A 21,165-nucleotide genomic window follows, 5' to 3' on the forward strand; every position below is an offset into this window, starting at 1 on the left:
AGGGCAGCATGGTGGGAACATCCTGAGGTGATACGGTGCTGTAGGGCATAATCACTATAGGGACTGTTGCTTAGAGGAGCAGGACAGAGCTTTGGGGCAGAACCCTGCTTATGGGGTAGGATCAAGCTATGCCCCTAAACAGCCGTTTGCACTGTGGGGGCAGGATCAAGCTGTAACCCCCATAACCCCCACTATGGGGCTGGACTAGCTATAGGGTTGGCCTCACTATAGGGAGCTGGACTCACTCTAGGACCATACTTGCTATAGGGGGGCTGGAGCCACACCTGCTATGGGGTCATACTTACCATAGGGGACTATGCTTCCCATAGGGGGCCATACTCGCTATGGGGCCGTGCTCCCTATAGCGCCCTCCCCGCTATAGGGCCGTACCCGTTCGAGGCCCGCCCCCTCCGGGCGTGTCCCCCCGCCCCCCCCCGGGCGCGGTGACGCAGCACGCCTCTTCCTCCTCCTCCTCCTCCTCCTCCTCCTCGTTCCCCTCCCTCCCTCCCTGTGCCTGGCCGCCATGGGCAAGAAGTCCCGCAGCGCTCCGTGCCGCCGCCCCATCCTGCAGCTCTCCCCGCCCGCCCCCCGCCGGGAGGACGCGGGGCCGGCGCCGCAGCCCCCCGAGGGCGCGGAGTCGGGCTCGGAGCCGGGTAACCCCCCCCCCCCCTTTTCCCCCATTTTCTCTCCCCTCCGGCCAAAAGGGCGACGCCTTTGTGTCTTGGAGGCCGCCTCGGCCCCGTGTCCCCCCTCGGGGTGCCGCGGGGCTCTGGCCGTGACCCCCCCTTTGTGCCCCTTCCCCCCGCAGACGAGCCCGAGGCGGGCCCGGAGCCGCCCCGCAGCGCCCCCCACCCGCCGCCCCCCGCGCCCGCCGCCGTCAAGCCCACAGGTAAGGGGGGGGGGACCCTAAAAACCCACCCTGCTGACCCCCCCGGAGACACCCCGCGACCTTCTGTGTTTTTAATGTTCCCCCCCCGCCCCATTTTCCTTACACAACAGGGCGGTTGTACAAATTAACTTTATCTAATAATCCTTTTTCTATTGTTTATGTATTCCTTACCCGCTCTTTTTCTTTATATAACGGGGCGGTTGTATAAAATAACTTCTTAAACTCCTTATTTTTGTGTTAAATATATATTTTTAACCCCCCTTTTTTTCTTTATAGAACAGGGTGGTTGTATTAATTGACTTTTTTGCTGATTATTTTTTCATCGGTTATATTTGTGAACTCCCTCTTTTTCTTTATATATTCCATAAATTATTTTTTGCATGAATTATTTTTACATAAATTATTTTTTAAATAATTATTTTTTCATTATTTACATGTTTTTTTTAAATAAGTAGCATAATCTCACCCTTTAAGCCCCTTTTATGCAGCGCAGTGCAACATTTCTCTCACCCCCCAGATGTCTTTTTTTGGGGGGGGGGGAGCAGGGTTATTGCCCCCCGCCCCCTTTCACTGATTTTTGGGGTTCCCCCCCAAGTGCTGCATGGCTGATCCCCCTCAGCAGTTTGGGGTGGCAGATGCTGTTTTTCCACCTATTATTTTGGTGTGTATTTTTTTTTTGTTTTTGTTTTTCTTGTTTTTTTTTTTTTTTTTTTGTGCATACACATTTTTTATTTCCTTTTTTTTTTGGTAAGAGATTTTTTCCCTCTTCCTTCAATTTTTTGGGGGTGGGTCGGTGCCCCCTCGGTTTGCGGGTGGGATACGATGCCCGCCACATCAAGGGTCGCTCTCTGCTCCTCATTTCTCCTGGCTGCACCCCCCCAATCCGGGAAAAAACCCATCGGGGGGGGAGCTCCTTTTGCGGGGTCCCCATCCCCTCCCCGCTGAGGGTCCCCTCTCCCCGGCCAGGCGGCCTGTGCCTGCTCGGCGCCTACGCAGACAGCGACGATGAGGAGGGCGAAGCCTCCGAGAAGTCGGCGCGCTCCGGAGATGCCAACGGAAACAACTCGGCCGACATCGACAGCACGCTGGCAAACTTCCTGGCGGTGAGCGGGGGGCTCCGGGGGGCTTCCCCCTGCCGGAGGGGAGCGGCCGGCTCCTGGCTGCCACCTTCCCGCTCTGCTCCCCCTCGCCCGCGTCTTTGACTCGCCTCGCCGCCTTGTTTTTAAAGGAGATCGACGCCATCACGGCCCCCCCGCAGCCCGCGGAGCCTGCTGCCGTGCCCCCCCCCACGCCTCCCCGCCCCGAGCCCAAGGAGCCGAGCGCCGGGCAGCCCCCCGGCACCGCCAGCGCCAACGGCACGGACGCGGCACCGGCCCCCGAGTGGCAGTACGACACCCAGTGCTCGCTGGCGGGAGGTGAGCGCTCGCCGCCGGGGCCGTGACTACACGGGGAACCCGGGGAGGTGGCGGAATTAAAGGGGGGGTGACGAGAGCCTTGGGGGTGGCCTGCGAGTGACCGATTTGTCCTCACGCCCCCCAAACAGTGGGAGAACTGGAGATGGGCGACTGGCAGGAGGTGTGGGACGAGAACACGGGCTGCTACTACTACTGGAACACGCAGAGCAACGAGGTGACCTGGGAGCTGCCACCGTACCTGGCGGCGCAGGTCCAGGGCCTGCAGCACTACCAGCACAGGTGAGGGCGAGCTCGGCTGCGCGGAAAGAGGGGGGCTGCGGCCCCACAGCGGCCCCTCACCGCTCCTCTTCCTCCTCAGTGCTGCAGCAGCGGGTGCCAACGGGAGCTTCGCGGCGTCTGCGGAGCTGTACCCGCAGGAGAAAGGGGCCGCAGCGGGCGGCCGCGGGGCCGGCCTGGCCAAGCCGGTGAAGAAGGTGAGTGGGGTGAGCGGGGTTTGGGCCAGGGGCGCACGGAGCCACTGCCCGCGGGCTGACGTGGCTCTCGGACCCCGCAGGAGGTGAACGAAGGTGTGCAGGCGCTCTCCAACAGCGAGGAGGAGAAGAAAGGGGTGGCCGCGGCCCTCCTGGCGCCGCTCCTGCCAGATGTGGTGAAGGAGGAAGAGGAGCGCTGGCGGAGAAAGGTGATCTGCAAGGAGGAAGTCGAGCCGCCCCCGGAAGAGGAGGCGAAAGCGGAGGAGGCGGCAGCGGTGGCAGCTGCTGCTGCTGCTGCTCCTGAAGAGCCCGAAGCTGGCAGGGACCCCCTGGAGGACACGCTGCAGGAGGAGCTGTGCAGTGTGGTGCAATCGGGGGAGAGCGGGGAGGAAGAGGAGGAGCAAGACACGCTCGAACTGGAGATGGTGCTGGAGAGAAAGAAGGTACGGGAAGTTCTTTGTCACGTGAATAAGGCCGCGAATAAGGCTGCGGGTGCAGCCAAATAGCAGCTAGGAAAGACCCAGGAGCAGCAGACGCTCGCGTCCCTCCCCGAGCCCTTTGGGAGAGGACCCAGCTCAGCCCCCGCTGCTCCCGGTCGGGCTCCTTGCAGAGCTGGAAGCTCGATGAGCTGTGGCTGTGTTCAGTTGCTCCCCTGGCAGTCCTGGAGCTGTTGCTGTGCTCACTGCCGCTAACGCCGCACCCTGATTAGAGCAGCCGTTTCCCTTTCACGCACAACTCACACCCACGGTTGTCTTCCTGGGGCGGTTTGGGACCCTACAGCGCAGCTCACCGGCTCGTGTCTCCGCAGGCAGAGCTGCGTGCCTTGGAGGAAGGAGATGGCAGCGTTTCAGGCTCCAGCCCGCTCTCTGACGGGAGCCAGTCAGCCTCGCAGGATGCGACCCGCAGGCTGGCCTCCAAGCGAGGGAAATGGAAACTGTTTGTGGGAGCTGCCAGCCCCGAATCCACTAGTCGAGGCTCCAGCAAAACGGGCCGGGAGAGCCCGGAGGCGGGAGAAGCAGGTAATTCGAAAGGCTCCCTTCGGAGGGAGGCGCGGGTGCTTGGAAAGGCCGCAGCCCTCTCCTGTCGGGGTCTCTGCCCCCCGAAGATGCGGCTGGCCCGCAGCCCCGCGCGGCGCTAGCAATGCCGGGAGGCGAGGTACGTGCGCGGGGCAGGAGGGTCCGGCCGCGGGGTGAGAGTCCCACGGGCACAGGGACAACGAGGTGCTCTGCCAAGCCCTCTGCTTTATTCTCTAGCTAAAATATTTAGCAGAACGCCGATACTGGGCGTGTTGTTGGAAAAGAGAAAGCAAAAGTGTGGGGAGCGGTGGCTTCATGCCCTGCTGCCTTCTGCCTCCCTCCCGACCTACGAACCCTAACTAGGCTGTGTCGGGAGCTGTTACCTCCTCTGTAAGCTCTGTCTGTGCGTTGTGGGGGAGCAGTCACTGTGTTTTAGCAGCTGAGGTGTCCCCTGAGAGCCTTCCGGCTCCGCACCCAGTGCGTACAAACCTCAGGCAGGACCTCGCTGCGAGATGCCCCTCGTTCCTACGAGGCTGTTTCAGGAGAGGTGCGTTGGGTTTTCCAGCGTCGCCTGAGCTCTCCGCTTCCCGTGCGGTGCCAGGAGGCCTTTCAGAGACCTCTGCCCAGTCACGTTGCAGAGCACCACGTAGATTTATTGCCTCGGGGAAATGGCACAGTCGTGGCCGCTGCAGCGCGTGCTCCGGTGGCTGGAAGCTCCCCGGCTCTCCCCAAAACACTTTGGGAGAACAAACGGTGCGTGCCTGGCTGCCGACCCCTCCTGGGAGTGCAGCTTCAGGCCAGCACCTGCCTGCCTCGTAACGGAGCAGCGCAGCCCCTCTTGAACACAAAACTTGCCAAATAAGAGCTTTTTCTAGTGAAATCAGGTGTGGAAGTGCCCTGTGCCCATAGCAGGCTGTGTCCTGCTGCAGCGGGAGGCGGCGGGAGCCTGGTTAGGGGCTGCTGTGACCCTGACATGTGCGAGCCTCGTGCAGGGGTGTGATCAGGAGCCTCGCTGTGGAGCTTGCATGAAATCAGTGACTGTGTGTGTCCGGGTGGCCCCCGGGGGGGTGGTTTTGCCATGGGGGTTTTGCCACGGGGCTTTTCCCTGTCCCTCGTGGGCTTGCAGACAGAAGGTGCCTGGGACCGGCTGTCATGCAGCAGTGCAATTTTCTTGCTGCCGTCCTGTGATGTTGCCCAAACAGGACGTTATGGTCAAAAAGCAGCTTTTTGGGAGTACTCTGGTCTCTCTGACAATTGCCTCAAACTGCTTAACACGTGACACCTCTTGCTGACGAATTATTAAGCTGCAGGGGTTTCCTGATTGCCGCCCGGCGGCTGGCTCTCCCTGCACTTCCTCCAGCCTTCGCTGCAGGCTCTCTGTTGCCCTTCCTGTCCTCGCATCCTAGCAGCTGTAATTCACCGATTCCTGTTCTTCTGGAAGAACCACGGCCATCCGACACAGAGGGTCTGCAGCCCTCTCTGCTTTTGGTTTCAGGCTTTTTTTTTTCCCAGCAGTGGGCTTTGGCTCTGGCAGCGGCGCGTGGAGCCCGGGCAGCGCCGCGGTGGCGGCAGGACGCGAGGTTCACCTCTCGTTTCTTCTCCTGCAGCCGCGGGCACGGAAGCACCCGATGTGCATTCAGACAAAGAGGCAGAGTCTGAGGAGCCCCAGGAGAAAGCCAAAGCACAAGGGGCACCAAAAATAGAAGAAGAGGAGCAGGACCTAAAGGTAATGCAGGTGTGCGCGCGTGAGACCGCGTTCGGCACGTGGCGGGGACAGCGGCAGGGTGCTCCCCCCAGTGCTGCGGGGCTGTTGGGTGCCTTGGCCCCCCCCCCAGGGAGTCAGTGCTGGGGCTTTGGCTGTTTTTGGGGAAGGTGGGGGCAGTTTGACACCTCAGATCCCGGGCTGCAGGAACAGCTCGCCCCGTGAAAGGGCGGCTGTGCAGGATTGGGCCAGCATCTTTGTCGCCCCGTATCCTGTCTCCAGCAGGAGCCAGCAGCAAAGGCTTGAGAGAGCCTCTTAAAAGATAAAAAAAAAAGGGGGGTGGGGGCACAAAGAACGGCCCCTGGGTCTTGTCACAAGAGAGAGCAAACGCTTTTGTCTTGACTTGTTGATACTAACGCCGTTACCGTCCTGCCTCCAGGCCGAAGACTCCTCGTCCGTAACCTCTGTGTCCGGAGGCTGCCAGTGTTGGGGTTCTGCCCTGTACCTGGCGTTACTTTACGAAGCAGCAGTTGGCTGTTAGGTGCAAACTGGGGAAGCCCCGGGCATTTCTGCACCATCGTTCTGGTATTTTCTCTTAGGGGCTCAGTTTGCCTTTCTGACTATGGCTGAACAATTCCCAGAGCTCCTCCCGGAGCCGCACCAGTTGCTCGCAGAGCTGCAGGTGCTGGGTGATGGTTACACAGTGCCAGGGGAGATCTTTGTCTGTCCCAACCTGTCCCCTTCACTCCCCAGCCGCTCACTACTGTGAGATCTGTGGCATTCAATTTGACTCCTGAGTGATTTTGTTCCATTTGCAAACTTTGTTGCCTCTGTTGGCCGTGTCCTTTATGGATGCCGTTTCCTTATGGATGTCCTTTATGGATGGGGAATTGCCAGCTCGTGGTAGAACCCCAGTGGAAACCTTCCGCAGAGAAACCTCGCCCTTATTTCTCAGTCCTTATTTCCCCTCATTTAATCACTTTTAAAGAGTGAAAGAGCTTTACCATCCTGCTGACAGATTTAGCCTCTGTCCCGTAAAAAAACAACTCTTAACGAGTTCTAAGATGTGATGTTCTCTGCACAGAACCAGCGAGCCTCCTCTAGCGTAGCATATCCATGAGGCTTTTGTGGTTTTTTAATTTATTTTAAAAAAAAAGCAAAAAAAAAGCCTGCAGCGAGGATCACGCGCGCTGGCTGCTGTCCCCCAGCCAGCTGCCGACAGCCTTTCAAACCGTCACATTTGCTGTCACCTTTTCTTCTGGTGCTGGAGGTGCTCTGTGTGACGGACTGTTTGCCGTAGCGTGGTGGTTTCACGTGCAGGAGCCCTCTAGCGCTGTTGGAGGAATGCCATCTCCTCGGGTAATTTGTACCGCTCGCTTCGTCGGTTCGGGGCCATCTCTCTCCTGCCAGCCTCTGGTTCGTAGGAGATCCTCCGCTGCGGAGCCACCCTCAGATGTGGGACCGTCCCGGCTTCTCCTAGGGATGTCGGTGTGGGAATTCATTTCCCTGCCTTGGGCTCCTCTAGCACGGCTCGTCGGCCCGGCCCGGCCCTGTCCCTGGGGACAGGCGCCACATTGTTGGCTTTGGGGACCTTCCAAAGCCTCTGCTGAAGAATGATGGAAAACAAAAATTGTTTCAGAGCCGTCCTTGAAGCAATCAGTCACAGTGTCCTCAGAGGCATCTGTGCTGCCCTCAGTCGCTTCCTGGCTCGTTACTTGCTCTCAGCCCCTTCCCCTCGGTCACGTCCCAGTGCTGCGCCCATCGCGGAGTTCCCACTCCTGCGGGGTGCTGGGGTTGAGCCCCCGGTCACTGCGGGCAGGTCTGGATCTTAACGCAGCCCTGGCCCAGCTCCTGAGTAAATGCAGAGTGGGCACAGCAGCTCTCTGCACACTCCCAGCTCGTTCCGTGGGAAGTGGCGATTTACAAAGGCTGCGGATACGTCCCGGCCCATTTCCTTTGGGAAGCAGTTGAAAGACTTTTATTGAAGGTTTTGTGCCGTGGCAGTAGCTCTGCCGTGACTCCAAAGCCGGAGCGCACCGAGCCGTTGGCTGGTTTGGAGCTGGGGGCCGCCATGCAGAAAGGGGCTCGCCCAGAGGGGCCACCCCTCGCAGATCCCATCCCAGGGGGCGCGGGAGGGAGCGGGCTCAAAGGAGGGGGCAGCCCACGCCGGTTCCAGGGGGATTTCCTCACCCAGCCGTGCCGAAGGACCGCGGAGAGCCGAGCCTTGTGACGCCGCCCGAGCGCGGCTCTTGACTCTTTCCCCTTTCTCCCTGGCAGTTTCAGATCGGAGAGCTGGCAAACACTCTGACTAGTAAATTGGAGTTCCTGGGCATCAACAGACAATCTATCTCCAACTTCCACATGTTGCTGTTGCAGACAGAGGTAACCAAGCCTTCGCCCCTCGCTCCGGCCTTCCGTCCCGAAGCGGATCAGATACTGTCCGCCGCTCGAGCGCCGAGGGCCGGTGCTGCGTGAAGCTCGTGGCGGTGCCGCGCGCCCGCCCGCCCGCCTCCTGCGCCGCAGGGCCCTTCCTCCGCGGGGGGCGAGCATGGCTTTGCGCGGAGGCGGTCTCTTCCTCCTGGCCCCCCGCGTCCCGTGCCGTAAGGGAGCCTCCTGGACCTCGAGTCCTGTCCCGAGGGCCGCTTGCAGCCCCCCTCAACGGCTTCCCCCGGTTCTTGCCCTCTAGACCCGCATTGCAGACTGGCGAGAAGGTGCTCTCAATGGAAACTACCTCAAACGCAAACTTCAAGACGCAGCCGAACAGCTAAAACAATACGAAATAAACGCCACCCCTAAAGGCTGGTCCTGCCACTGGGACAGGTACGCGCTCTCCTACCTTTCTCACCTTTCATCTCTGACATCTCAGACATGATTTGTGACCATCACCACCTGAAACGACGTGGCGCCGTCCCTCTCGGAGACTCCGTTAGCGGTGCCGGGCAGGCAGAGCAACTTCCGGCACTTACAGAGTTGGGGCCAGCCGCCAAATTGGAGAGTGCAAAGCGAGAGCTCAGTGCTTTGAGACGGAGCCGATCCCCTGATTGGACAGAGCTGGTGTTCACTCTCGCGAGTGTAAAGCGCTGCGGAGGGCGGGCCTGGGGGGTCGCGCATGCGAGAGCTCTGTGAACTTTGCAGGATCTCTGGATCACCTCTTCTGACCAACAGCTCTGACAAAGGACAAACTTCAACTCATCGACGGAATGAAGAACAAGATTTCTGTCTCCTGCCAGCAGGTCAGACCCAAACATTTCTTTTTCTATTTGGCTTTCTTGATTAATTTTCCTTTATTTGAAATCTTTGCTCTTTTGTTTTTCAGCTCCCAGATCCGCTCCCTCTCTCTAGCATTCACTGTATGTTTGACACCAAGAGTATCATAAAAGCGACCTCCACGCACCGTGGGCTTAGGGGGGCAGCCGCTTCTCTCACTGGGCTGTTCCCCGGTGCCCCTTCTTGGAGGGCGACTTTGAGCCAAGGCAGTGGCTGAAAGTCCCGGTGCTAGCCCGACCTCGCTCTGCTGCACGCTGGCCTGCTTTCTCAGCCCTCCCCTCCCTGGAGCGGGGGGCTCAGCGGCGTTCACGCAGCCAGCGGTGCGAGTAGCTTTGAGCGAGCCGGCTCGGGCCTCTCCTGCCTCTGTCCTCAAAGTTGTTTGTTGCGTTTGAGAGTGGCAGCCCAGCTGCAGAGGGTCTTCCCTGCGAGAGCACACTGCTGTCGTGGGCAGGCCCGCCTCGGGAGTGTCGCTACACGGGGAGGGAAAGTAAAGACTCGTTTTCTTTCTTGTGATTTAGGGAGCATAGACGCTATTTCTATGTTAACGAGCACTCAGGAGAGTCGCAATGGGAGTTCCCCGACGGGGAGGACGAAGACGAAGGACAGCAGAGCACCGACAGAAAAGCCGACGGTCCTCCTAAACCACCCCCCAAAGAGAAAGGAGAGCGCGCCGGAGATGCCGCCGAGCGCTCCGCAGGTACAGCAGGGGGGCGGGAGGAGAAGAGGGGGGGGAGGCTGGGTTTTGTGCTCCCCAGGAGCAGGTTCCCATCCATGCAGACACGCGGCGTGCGTCCTGCCGTGCTGGTGGGAGGCTACCACCTCCCTCGCCGGGCGCCTCGCTCGCGGTAGCGTTAGCCGAGCCGGGGCAGGCACCGCTCCTGCGTCTGAGCCGTCCCCGTCGGTTGTGGCCGTCCCAGCGGAGCCGGGGAAGGCGGGGTGCTGCGGGGCCGAGCTCGTAGCCTGGCCTCTGCCTCCCCGTTCTGCGGCAGGGCCTTGGAAGGAGGCAGCACGCGCCCGTGCTGGCAGCAGGAGCGGCAGCGCGGTCAGTAGCCTGGGTTTTCAAGCCTGTGTCAATATGTATTCTTCAGGCTCCCTTTGTAAAGAATCCTTCTCAGGCCAAGTCCCTGCTACGTCTCTCATGCCGCTCACTCCATTTTGGACTCTGCTTCAGTCCTCTGTCCCGGTCCTCCAACCTCCCTTGCCTTTGGAAATGCCTCCGCCGCCTCCGCCTCCACCAGATTCGCCCCCGCCGCCGCCGCCACCACCCCCGCCACCGCCTGGAGAAGACGGCGAGATCCAGGAAGTGGAGATGGAAGACGAGGGGGGCGAGGAGCCGCCTGCCCCGGGAACAGAAGAAGACGCTCCCCTGAAGCCTCTCCTGCGCCCGGCTGTCAGCAGCAGCCAGGTGAGCAGCGGCGCAGGCACGCGTGCCATGTTGCTGTTGGATCCCCAAGCACTTAAGGGCGAGGGTGGTGGTAAAAGGGGAGCGAGGGGCGAGTCCCGGCCCCTTTGGGTTCTGTCCCTCCTGTCTGGGCTCTCACCTCGTTGCCGTCCCTTGCAGGGAGCCGCCGAACCCAGCCCTGCCCCGCTGCTCTCCGCCAAGCCTCAGAAGCGGAAAGCCGCCGAGATGAACCCGGGGCTGATGCAGCGAACGGCCACCATCGGCAGCTGCCCCGTCATCTACAGCCAGCCCCTCATGGCCGCCAGCAAGTACCAGCCTTCGGCCGTGCCCCTCGCCTCCCTGAGGCCACGCCAGCGGCTGCAGGGCGAGCTCCAAGGCCGCGCCAACCTCCGCCTCGCGCCGGGCCACGCCGCTGGCCCCCAGCCTGCCAGCCTGGCCATGCAGCCCGGCTACTTGGGGGTGACGGCGCCTGCGGCACCTTCCCTCATGAGCTACTCGGAGTGTGCCGTGCCTGCCAGCCTCGCCGCCGCCCCCGCTGTGCCGCTGGCCCCGGCGCGCGGATCCCTGCCCGCCACCAGCACTGCCGAGCAGCCGCCGCCCCCCCCGCCGCCCCAAACGCCCCCACCTCCCACCCCCAAGGCGCCGCCGCCGCCTGAGAAGCCCGAGAAACCAAGGAAGGGGCGGAAGGAAAAGGTAGGAGGATGTCCCTTCGCCCTTGCCTCGCCGGCTTGCCCGCTCCTTGCCTCCACCCTCACCATGGACTTGAATTTCCTACGCAGGGCAAGAAGGGCAAGACGAAAATGCCGTCTCTGGTGAAGAAGTGGCAGAGCATCCAGCGGGAGCTGGACGAGGAGGAGAACTCCAGCTCCAGCGAGGAGGACCGGGAGACGACGGCGCAGAGGCGCATTGAGGAGTGGAAGCAGCAGCAGCTGCTCAGGTACAGAGCCAGGAGGCTGTGCCAGAGCCAGCAGCACTTCGTCATGCTGTGTTGCTTGGCTGTGGAGAGGCATTTAGGTGCCCCCTCTTAAAGGGAGCAGGATTTGGGGTCTCTGGCTGGGAATATGAGGGAATGGGGTGCTGGGGAGCGTCCCCATGTACCACCTGCGCGCTGACACCCCTCTTTGTCCCCGCAGTGGCATGGCAGAGAGGAACGCCAACTTCGAGGCGCTGCCAGAGGACTGGCGAGCGCGGCTGAAGCGGAGGAAAACCGCGTCGAGCACATGAGGCGCGCACACACAGCGCTCTTCTGTTGTTTTTTTGTTGTTGTTTTGTTTTGTTTTTTTTACAGTTGTACAGTTTAGAGCCCTTTACGACTTAAATCGTTGTCCAATAAATTGTAGCAGTTTGGGACGTGCTGTCTGCTTGAAGGGGGGGCTGTCCCTGCCCCACGGCAGGAGGGTGGTTCGGGGTGGGATTGCTGGCTGGGGCCAGAGCACCACCCCCGCTTTTGGGACGGGGGGAACCTTGCCATGGCCCCGCTCCTCTGCGTACCTTCCAGGGATAACAAAATCCCTCTGGCTCCTTTCCCAGCTCCTCTCCGGGACCGCCCCGTCCCTCCCCACTGCCACCGGTCGCTCAGCGACCGCGTTGTGAGCCCTGTCGCACTGCCAGGGCCGGGAGGAGGCTCGGGCACAGCTCGTGGCCATGGATCCCTCGGGGTACCCCACTGTGCAGGTCGGGGCCGGGGTTTGGGGGAGGAGGGCTGCTGGCTGAAGCCCCTGGGGGATCCCTAAGCAGGGCCTGACCCCGCTACCCTGCCCAGGTGGTCCCCGAGCCCTATGACAGCTTCATGCGCTGCCACCTGCGCTACTACGGCTACTTCCGAGGTGAGCCCGGGGCTGTCCCCCCCCCCATTTATCCCCTGGGGTGTAGGATTCCCCCGCTGGGGCTCCAGCACCACTCTTACCCCAGGCAAGAAGACAGGTGGGAAGCAGAGCCCCGTGTCCCCACGAGGACACTCCGAGTGCCACCACGCCGAGGCACCTGGCCTGGGCAGCGCCGGCCCCGGCTGCCGGCAGCGCGTGGGGAAGGAGCCGAGCTGTGAGTGAAGCCCCCCGGCACCGGGCTGTGGGGCTGCCTCACCCCTCACGGGGTCCTTGTCCCTGCCTGGGGGTGGCGGGTGGTTTGGGGGGTGACACCAGGAGCGCTGTCCCCAAAATTTGCAGCCCGTGCTCTGCCAGTGCCGTGTGGTGAGGCCGGGAGCCCCCCAGCCCCTCCTGCAGCCCCCAGGGCGCTGGAGCCGGGCCGCTCGGGGGGCTGCGGGTTCCCCGGGGAGCCGCGGGCTCTCTTCGCCCTCCCCTCGGCGCGAGGACCCCTGCCCGCTCCCCGGTGGCCCATCGAGTGTGAAGTCATCAAGGAGGCCATCGAGCACATCGGTGAGGCAGCGCTCCGGCCTCTCCCGCCCTCATCCCCGTGTCCTCAACGGGGTGACAACGGGGCGCATCTGTGTCCCCCCAGAGTGGGTTCCCCCCGAACCCGAGCCCTTCTGCCAGCCCTCGAGCCATGAGCAGGCGCCAGCGGGCAGCAGCGAGGAGCAGGGCACCGTTGTCTACCACCTGAACCCAGGTAGCACCCACGGGTGCTGCTGGCACCCTCCCTATCCCCACACCGTCCCCTTAGGTGCTGAACCCCGCTGTCCCTCAGTGCCCCCAGGCTCCTGCTTCACCCGTGCTCGGGCCGGGGGGGCCCCGGGCCCCCTCTCCTCACCGGCGGTGTCCCTGGAGGGCCCCCAGGACACCACGCTGCTGTTCGAGTCGCGCTTTGAGAGCGGCAACCTCCAGAAAGCCGTCAAGGTGTAAGAGCAGGGCCAGGGTGGGGGCAGCTGGAGGGACATGGCAGCGGGACCGGGCGCCGCAGCGTGGCCCTTCCCCCCGGGCAGGGGTCCCTACGAGTACGTGCTGACGCTGCGGCCGGACTTGTACACTGCCAAGCACACGCAGTGGTTTTATTTCCGCGTGCAAAACACCCGGCGAGACGCCGTCTACCGCTTCACCATCGCCAACCTGGCGAAGCCCAAGAGCCTCTACGGCGAGGGCATGCGGCCGCTGCTCTACTCGCAGCAGGACGCCCGCAGCCGTGCCGTCGGCTGGCGCCGTGTCGGGGACAAAGTCCGCTACTACCGGCGGGGCGGTGGGGACGAGCCGGCCACCTTCTGCCTCTCCTGGAGCATGCGCTTCCCCCACGACGCCGACACCTGCTACTTGGCCCACTGCTACCCCTACACCTACTCGGATTTGCAGCGCTACCTGCGGGCGGTGGTGGGCGACCCGGTGCGCTCGCAGTACTGCGCGGTGCGGGCGCTGTGCCGCAGCTTGGCCGGCAACACCGTCTACCTGCTGACCATCACCGGCCCGGCCGGCGGCGCGGGCAAGCGGGCGGTGGTGCTGAGCGCCCGCGCGCACCCCGGCGAGAGCGGCGGCTCCTGGGCCATGCGGGGCTTCCTCGACTTCGTCCTCAGCGCCGCCCCCGACGCCCGGCTCCTGCGCCGCCTCTTCGTCTTCAAGGTGGTGCCCATGCTCAACCCCGACGGGGTGGTGGTGGGCAACTCGCGCTGCTCCCTGGCCGGCCGCGACCCCAACAGAGCCTACGGGACGGGGTGCCGGGGCTCCTTCCCTGCTGTCTGGCACCTGCGGGCCATGGTGGAGAGGTGAGGGTGGCGCACGGGAGAGCCGGCGGGCCGGTGCTGGTGGCCGCATCCTGACGGGAGCCCACAGGCTGCTGGCGGAGCGGGAGGTGGTGCTGTACTGCGACTTCCACGGGCACAGCCGCAAGAACAACGTCTTCATGTACGGCTGCGACGGGGGCCGGGCCGGGGCAGCGTCGCGGTTCCTGGAGCGCGTCTTCCCCTTGATGCTGAGCAAGAACGCGCCCGACAAGGTGGGCTCTGCCTTAGCACCTCCCTGGGGTGATATCCAGCGTGTCCCCTGCCGCGCTGACCCTGGCGTCGGCCCCAGTTCTCCTTCCCCAGCTGCAAGTTCAAGGTGCAGAAGAGCAAAGAAGGGACGGGCAGGGTCGTCATGTGGCGGATGGGCGTCACCAACAGCTACACCATGGAGGCGGCCTTCGGCGGCTCCACGCTGGGTGAGGGGCTGTGCGGAGGCGCTGGGGGCGGCGTCGTGCCGGAGAATGGGATTTCAGTCCCAAAGGATGAGCTCTGGGTCCTGGCTCGGGAAGCCGCCGCTCATTTTCTTATCCCGTGTCCCCTCCAGGCAGGAGGAACTCGCACTTCACCGTGGAGGACCTCAAATCGCTGGGCTACCACCTCTGCGACACCCTGCTGGATTTCTGCGACCCCGATTCTGCCAAGGTGGGTGGGTGGGTGCCCAGGGCTGGTGGCAGGCCCCGTGGTGGCGGTGACAGTAACGCTGGCTCTGTCCCTCAGTTCCAGCAGTGCCTGGCCGAGGTGCACGCGCTGCTGCGGCGGCGGCTGGGCTCCGGTGGGAGCTGGAGTGATGTCCCCACCTCAGACCTTGAGTCCAGGTACGTCCCGGTGACACTGCCTTGGGGCTGGTGGGGTCGGTGGAGGCTGCAGCCATCCTCTTCCTCATGCAGCACCAGCGGCTCCGACAGCTCCGTGTCTGAGGGACCCCAGGCACAGCCCGGGAGCTCCCGGGAACGGGAGGGACGAGGCGCCCGGGAGGAGGTGCTGGTGCCTGTCCGCCACCCAGGGCGGCTGGAGCCGAGGCGGAGGAAGCGGCTGTGGAGCCGCAGGGCGAGGAACGCCCTGCACCGGCCAAACGCCACCCGCCAGAGCCCCGCCGGTGCCCCCGTGAGCGTGGTTCACCCCTCCCCTGCCCCGTGGCTGTGTCCCCACGCTGCTCCCAGCCTGGGTGGCACCGCGGGGGCTGCACCGAGCCCCTTCTTTGCGCTCCCCCAGGTGCCACCGTGGTCCCTCAGGCCCCGGGGACAACCGCGGGTCCCCAACACCCCTGGGGGAGGCCGTGGGGTGCCAGAGGAGCCCGAGGAGCCGCGTGGAGCCATTCCCCGTCTGCCCGTCCCCGGTGCAGCGGGAAGGGGGTCCCGAGGCCGTGGTGCCGCTGCGGGGGACGCCCGGTTGTGGGGGGACACGAGGGGCACGGGGCCTGCCCGTGCCACCACCGCCACCACCGGTTCCTCGCGGGGCACGGCCATGGCGCTGCCCACACCGGGAGCCGCCACCGGTGGTCGTGGGGGGCGGCCGGGCCCCGCCAGCCCCCGCTGCTATGCCTGCGCCCGGCGCTAACGGGGCCGCGTCCCCCGGTGCCTGCCGGGCTCCCGTTTCCCCCGCAGGCCCCGGGGGCCGCCGCCTCCACCGCCCGCTGGCCCCTCGGGCCCCGCCGCCATGGCGGCGCCTCAGGCCTCGAAGGCGGCGTTGGCGGCGCAGGCCGCGTTGCCATGGCAACCCGGGCCGGAAGCGGGCGGCGGGCGCGGCGGAAGTACCGGGGGCGGAAGCGGAAGCGGCGGCCGTGTCCTTCTGGGCCGTGGCGCCGGGGCGGCAGCAGGAGGGGCAGCGGGAGGAGCAGCGGCGGGATGGCGGACTCGGCCTCACAGGTGCTGCTGGGCTCGGGGCTGACGGTGCTGTCGCAGCCGCTCATGTACGTGAAGGTGCTGGTGCAGGTAAGGGGCGGCGGTACCGGGGCGAGGCGGCGGGATCGATACCGGTACCGGTACCGGGGGGTGTCGGGGCCGGGCCTGGGCCCCGCGGGCTGCCCGGGATGGCGGGGACTGGGCCGCGCCTCTCCCCGCAGGTTGGCTACGAGCCGCTGCCCCCCACGCTGGGCCGCAACATCTTCGGCCGCCAGGTCTACCAGCTGCCCGGCCTCTTCGCCTACGGTGAGTGAGCGGCCCCGGGAGCCCGGTGGCCGCGGGTGTGCCCTCCGGGTTTGGGGCCCCGACGCGGCCTGACCCGCGTCTCCCCCAGCCAAGCACATCGTGAAGGTCGACGGGAGAGCGGGACTCTTCAAAGGCCTCACCCCCCGGCTCTGCTCCAGCGCCATCGGCACCGTGGTGCACAGCAAAGTGCTGCAGGTACCGTGCCCCGTGCGCCGGCCCCGGCGGGGCTGTGTCTTCCCGGGGTGCCCACTGACCGTGTGCCCTTCTCTCCGCAGCGGTACCAGGACGCCGAGCAGGCTGAGGTACGTTGGAGGAGGCTCTGGTGGTGAATCCTCCCCTCCCCTCCTCCTCCTCCCCTTCTGTCCCCAGCAGCTGCTGCTGCCAGGCAAGGCCGTGCCCTGCAGGCAGGGGGATTAGCAGCAGCAGCCCAGCACGGAGCTGGCTCTTGGTGCCGCCCCTTTGAGGCTTGAGAGGAGAAGCAGGGTGCTGTCAGAGCTGGAGGGGCTAGTGCTGGGGGGCTGCGCAGCCGTGCCTGAGGAGAACGGGGTGAGTTTTGGGGTGCTGTACCCTGCCTGACGCCTCTGCCCGTCTCCAGCCAGGAGCCAGCAAGAAGGAGCATGTGTCCTCGCTGGAGCAAGTCCTCAAGGAGGTGAGGAGCGCAGGAAGAGGAGGGTGCTGGGCTGGGCAGCTCTCTCCTGCCCTTCCTCCCCTCGCTGACAGCCCTTTTTTCCTCCAGACCTCCCGAGAGATGGTTGCTCGCTCCGCCGCGACCCTCATCACCCACCCATTCCACGGTAGGTACCCCTGCACGACCTCCTCTAGCTGCTGCTCCTCCCCACGGACAGCCTGGGCGCTGGGTGCTGTGGTGTCCCCACCGCCCTGCAGCGTCCCTTTGTCCCCTGCTGACCCCGCGTCGCCTGGCTCTGCCCGCAGTGATCACCCTGCGATGCATGGTGCAGTTCATCGGCAGGGAGACCAAGTACAGGTACAGGGCGTGGGGACAGCCGTGGGGTGCCGTGTCCCTGCGTGGCGTGACCTCTCTCCTCTTCCCCCCCGGCCCAGTGGGACACTAAGCGCCTTCGCCACGATTTACCGAGAAGAAGGCATCCTGGGATTCTTCGCGTGAGTGCTCTCGAGGTTGAATTTGTGGGGGGGTCAGCAGGATCTCTCCCCAAAACCCACAAGCCTCACTCGTTGTTTCTTGCTTTGTCCAGCCTCCCATCTCCTCACCCAGTTGTACCAGGCCCTAATTTTGGCGCGCAGTGCCCGTTGTGCACTGGGGACATTGTGCCTGGGGACATTAAAACTCTCATCCTCCTCCCACAGCCGGCAGCTCGGGGCACTCTGAGTCACCACAGCCCTTTTCTCCCAATCATGCATGCATTCTTCCAGCCAACACAGGCTGTTTTTTTCCAAGCCTCTGTGATCCCAATGCACGGAGCTGCCCAGTTTCACCCAGCTGTTGGGCAGAGGGCTGCCCCCTCCTGTTCCTAAACCCGCTGCCTCTTCTCTCCTCTTCCAGCGGCCTCATCCCCCGGCTCCTCGGAGACATCCTGTCGCTCTGGCTCTGCAACATGCTGGCCTACCTCATCAACACGTACGCGCTGGAGAACGGGGTAGGGGCTCGGTGCTGTGCGGGGGCAACTGGGCTGAGGGCGGGCACGCAGGTCCCTGCTCCGCATCGGGGCTGAAGCTGCCTTCCTCCTCCCCCAGGTCTCCATGGCGGAGATGAAGAGCTACTCGCAGGCAGTCACTGGAGTAAGTACAGCCCCTGCCTGGGTGTTTGCACACCCAGGAGGCTCCTTGGAGGGGCTGGAGGTGCTGAGCAGCCCTGCTTTCCCCCGCAGTTCTTCGCCAGCATGCTGACGTACCCCTTCGTGCTGGTCTCCAACCTGATGGCCGTCAATAACTGCGGGTGAGCGTGCTGCCACCACCTCCCTCGCCTCCCGCGCTCCCCCCCGAGGGCGCGTGCGTGCCCGGAGAGGTTAGCGAGAGCCATCCACGCAGGATCAGTCCCCAGAGCTGCCTTTCCAAAGCTCCGAGTGGTACAGGAGGGTTTCAAACCCGTTGTGGCTGTGGGTTTGATCCCTCGCTGCCTTGGGGGGCTCGGAGGGAGCCGGGCACGCCTGAGCCCAGCCCCAGGGCGCTGTGTCTCACCTCGCCTGCTCAGCCCCGGGTGGAAATAACCCCGTGGTGCTCTCCTCCTCTCCCCAGGCTGGCCGGAGGCCTCCTTCCCTACGCGCCCTCCTACTCCTCCTGGCTGGACTGCTGGAGCCAGCTGCACAAGGAGGTGAGGGGCTGGGGCCACCGCACCCCCTGGCCATGACCGCGGGCTCAGGGGGAGCCCTGCGGTTCTCTGGGGCCGCGATGGGGTTGGGAGGATCCTGGCCTCACCCCGCACTAACCCGTGTCCCCTTCCAGGGCAACATGAGCCGAGGGAACAGCCTGTTTTTCCGCAAGGTGCCCGCAGGGAAGCGATACGTGTGGGAGGAGAGGAGGTTCCGCTGAAGAAGCTGCGAGCGGAATCGCGAAGCTGAGGCCGAGCTCCGGAGACAAAGAATTATGCGAGAGTTGTGATTTCTATACCGTTTTTTTAAAAATCATTTCATCCTGAGAGACAAAAGGTGGCCGTGTGAGAGTGTCTGTCGTGGGGCTGGGGGCTTCCTGCGGGAGAACCCGCGCTGCCCCAGCCCATCCCAGCTGATCCCAGCCAATCCCCAGCACCCTTTCCCTGACGCAGCCGCCGGAGCCGTGTCCCCGCTTTGTTTCAGCAGCGGAAATTCCACCCCAAGATAATGGCACCCGGAAACATGACCCTGCTCCGTCTCTGTGTCCTTGTTTTAACGGGCGGCCGTGCCGACCTCTCGGGCAGCGGGGAAGCGACGGCCCGGGGGCAACCCACCTAGTGCCCGGCTTGCACACCTGCTGCCAGGGTTGCACGCCCAGCAGGCGTCTTCCCCAGGTGGAAGGAGGCTCGCACGGGCCGTGAGAAGGCGCTGTGGCAGCAGGGAGCTTTGCACACCTGGCAGGAGGGTTGCACACCGACTGGGGGCATTGCACACTCGGCAGCAAGCCCTGTGCCTGGGTTGCACACCCATGGGGAGCGTTGCACACCCAGTAAGTGGTTTACAGACCCAGCAGGCAGCTTTGCACACCCAGCGGGAGCACTGCACGCCCTGTGACCGGGTTACATGCTCAGCAGGAGCATTGCACGCCCCCTGGGAGCACTGCTCGCCCTGTGACCATGTTGCACACCCCACAGAAAGTTTCCACCCCCCCCCCCGGGACCGCCGCACACCCCACGCCCGGGTCGCACACCCCAGCGGCAGCCCCGCACGCCCCTTGCTCTATTTTCTCGCGCTCCTCCCGCGGTGCGGCGCTCCCGGGAGCCCCGGGGGGGGCCGGGCCGGTGCCGGTCGCCCTCCCCTCGCCTTTTTTCCCCTCCCCTTCCCCCGGCGGCGCCATGGCGGGGCCGGTTTGGGGCCGCGTCCCCCCTCGCCGCGGGTACCTGAGCGGTGGCACCGAGCGGCGCTGCCGGGAGCTGCTGGCGGCGGCGGGGGGCGGCGGAGCGGGGGCGGCGGCGGCGGTGGGGGCGGCGGTGCTGGTGCCGCTGTGCTCGGTGCGCGGCCGCCCCTCGCTGCTCTACACCCTGCGCTGCCGCAGCCTGTCCGGGCCGCACAGCGGCGACGTGAGGTGAGTTTGGAAGGGGTGTCGGTGATTTCGGTACCCCCCCGGTTTCCTCCGGTCACCCCCCTCCGGTTCTTCCGACGTCTCCGCTCCTCGCAGCTTCCCCGGGGGGAAACGGGAGGCGTCGGACAGCGACGCGGTGGCCACGGCGCTGCGGGAGACGCGGGAGGAGCTGGGGCTGGAGCTGGGCGAGGGCAGCGTCTGGGGCATGCTGAGAAGTCTGCCCGACCGGGTACCGGGCACCGGGAGGCGGCGGGGGGGAGCTGGGGGCACGGGCATGGGGACAGCGGGGTCGGGGGAGGAGGGTCGGGGGAAAGGGGACAGGGATAGAGGGGACACAGGGGTGCCTGGGGACATGGGGTGGTCAGGGGCACGGTGACAGGGATGTGGGGTAAGGGGACATGGGGCTGGGGGGCTGGGAAATGGGGCAGGGGGCACTGGGGACGTGGGGATGAGGACACTGGGGTCAGGGGTGACGTGGTGGTGGGGATATGGGGACGGGGTGTCTGGGGACAGGGTGGCAGAGATGTGGTGGACGGGGTGGTTGCTGTGTAGGACATGGGGCAGAAAAGTGGGACAGAGGGGACGGGGACATGGGGCACACGGGTGTCCAGGGATGGCTTTGGGGGCTCCAGGCGAGCGGGGACAAACTTTTGTCACTTGTCACCCCCCTGCCCCTCCGCCACCCGCTCCCTTCCAGCAAGGGATGCTGGTGGTCCCCGTCGTGGCCAACCTGGGCCCCCTGGAGAACCTGAAGCTGTCCCCAAACCCCGAGGAGGTGGGTGACCACACGCTGGGGAGGGGACACAGGCGCTCCAGACCCCCTTCCATCCCCGTCCCCGTGCGTGTCCCCGTCCCCGCAGGTGGCGGAGACCTTCACGCTGCCACTGGCCCACCTGCTGCAGGAGGAGAACCAGGGCTACACGCATTTCCGCACGCGGGGCCGCTACGGCTACACCCTGCCTGTTTTCCTCCATGGCCCCCACCGCGTTTGGGGGCTCACAGCCATCATCACCGAGCTCACCCTGGAGCTGCTGGCGCCCGAGCGCTACCGCAGGAAGACCCACGTGCCCGGCCGCCACCTCGCCGCCCCTCCGCGCAGGGCCTGACCCCGACCTTTTCCCAATATTTGGGGTGCCGCCTGCCCTTCGCAGCACTCCGGGGGTGCTGCCTGTTGGTTTGGTTTGTTGTTTTTTGGGGTGCGTGGGGCTCAGCCCCGCCGTGTGCTAGAGGGGAGGGGGCAGCCCCGGGGCTGTCACGCACTCCACGCTGCTGCCCAGCCTGTGACACTGTGATTGTAGTAAAAAGCCATGTTTTAAACCACTTACACCACAGCCTCCAGCTCGCTGGTGCAGGTAAGAGCCCTCCTTGGGGCCAGGGAGCTGCTTGGCTCAGGGGTCCAGGGAGAGGAGGGGAAATGGGGGCTTGTGGGGAGCCAGGACCTCACCCAGAGGCTTCCCAGCCCTTGGCTAAGCCTGGCCACATCGCCCTTTCCCAGGGAGCCTC

At 64.5% G+C, this 21,165-nt stretch overlaps 4 protein-coding genes across 8 annotated transcripts; all 4 read left to right on the forward strand.

Moving 5' to 3' along the window:
• Window positions 1-486: 486 nt before the first annotated feature.
• On the forward strand, window positions 487-11,511 carry FNBP4 (formin binding protein 4). Of its 3 annotated transcripts, XM_027458061.3 has the most exons (17): window positions 487-653; window positions 809-889; window positions 1,856-1,992; window positions 2,118-2,304; window positions 2,433-2,583; window positions 2,663-2,777; window positions 2,858-3,217; window positions 3,583-3,793; window positions 5,398-5,516; window positions 7,770-7,874; window positions 8,179-8,312; window positions 8,628-8,725; window positions 9,278-9,456; window positions 9,931-10,164; window positions 10,321-10,854; window positions 10,941-11,098; window positions 11,295-11,511. In XM_027458061.3, exons 1-17 carry the CDS (start codon window positions 524-526, stop codon window positions 11,383-11,385), a joined length of 3,024 nt encoding a protein of 1,007 aa, XP_027313862.3. In that variant the 5' UTR covers window positions 487-523; the 3' UTR covers window positions 11,386-11,511. The 3 variants fall into 3 exon arrangements, with proteins under 3 accessions (XP_027313862.3, XP_038035608.2, XP_038035607.2); XM_038179679.2 differs by lacking the exon at window positions 8,628-8,725 and having other exon boundaries at window positions 488-653; window positions 9,848-10,164; XM_038179680.2 differs by lacking the exons at window positions 8,628-8,725; window positions 11,295-11,511 and having other exon boundaries at window positions 10,941-11,079.
• Window positions 11,512-11,600: 89 nt separating this feature from the next.
• Window positions 11,601-15,429, forward strand: AGBL2 (AGBL carboxypeptidase 2). Of its 2 annotated transcripts, XM_072038606.1 has the most exons (13): window positions 11,601-11,835; window positions 11,924-11,987; window positions 12,073-12,201; window positions 12,327-12,536; window positions 12,619-12,726; window positions 12,805-12,955; window positions 13,040-13,807; window positions 13,875-14,037; window positions 14,115-14,241; window positions 14,370-14,467; window positions 14,543-14,640; window positions 14,713-14,929; window positions 15,038-15,429. In XM_072038606.1, the coding sequence occupies exons 1-13, from the start codon at window positions 11,806-11,808 to the stop codon at window positions 15,380-15,382; spliced, it is 2,508 nt and encodes an 835-aa protein (XP_071894707.1). In that variant the 5' UTR covers window positions 11,601-11,805; the 3' UTR covers window positions 15,383-15,429. The 2 variants fall into 2 exon arrangements, with proteins under 2 accessions (XP_071894707.1, XP_071894706.1); XM_072038605.1 differs by having other exon boundaries at window positions 11,605-11,835; window positions 14,713-15,429.
• Window positions 15,430-15,621: 192 nt separating this feature from the next.
• On the forward strand, window positions 15,622-18,786 carry MTCH2 (mitochondrial carrier 2). The gene is made up of 13 exons (XM_072038631.1): window positions 15,622-15,756; window positions 15,888-15,972; window positions 16,061-16,167; window positions 16,248-16,274; window positions 16,568-16,621; window positions 16,709-16,766; window positions 16,906-16,957; window positions 17,035-17,094; window positions 17,495-17,588; window positions 17,686-17,730; window positions 17,820-17,887; window positions 18,187-18,262; window positions 18,394-18,786. The coding sequence occupies exons 1-13, from the start codon at window positions 15,670-15,672 to the stop codon at window positions 18,478-18,480; spliced, it is 900 nt and encodes a 299-aa protein (XP_071894732.1). The 5' UTR covers window positions 15,622-15,669; the 3' UTR covers window positions 18,481-18,786.
• Window positions 18,787-19,395: 609 nt separating this feature from the next.
• Window positions 19,396-20,988, forward strand: NUDT8 (nudix hydrolase 8). 2 transcript variants are annotated; one of them, XM_072038634.1, is made up of 4 exons: window positions 19,396-19,665; window positions 19,759-19,891; window positions 20,360-20,437; window positions 20,565-20,988. In XM_072038634.1, exons 1-4 carry the CDS (start codon window positions 19,436-19,438, stop codon window positions 20,766-20,768), a joined length of 645 nt encoding a protein of 214 aa, XP_071894735.1. In that variant the 5' UTR covers window positions 19,396-19,435; the 3' UTR covers window positions 20,769-20,988. The 2 variants fall into 2 exon arrangements, with proteins under 2 accessions (XP_071894735.1, XP_038035638.2); XM_038179710.2 differs by having other exon boundaries at window positions 19,402-19,665; window positions 20,523-20,988.
• Window positions 20,989-21,165: the final 177 nt, after the last annotated feature.

The sequence above is a fragment of the Anas platyrhynchos genome, chromosome 5, assembly GCF_047663525.1.
Source record: "Anas platyrhynchos isolate ZD024472 breed Pekin duck chromosome 5, IASCAAS_PekinDuck_T2T, whole genome shotgun sequence".
NCBI classification, from domain to species: domain Eukaryota; kingdom Metazoa; phylum Chordata; class Aves; order Anseriformes; family Anatidae; genus Anas; species Anas platyrhynchos.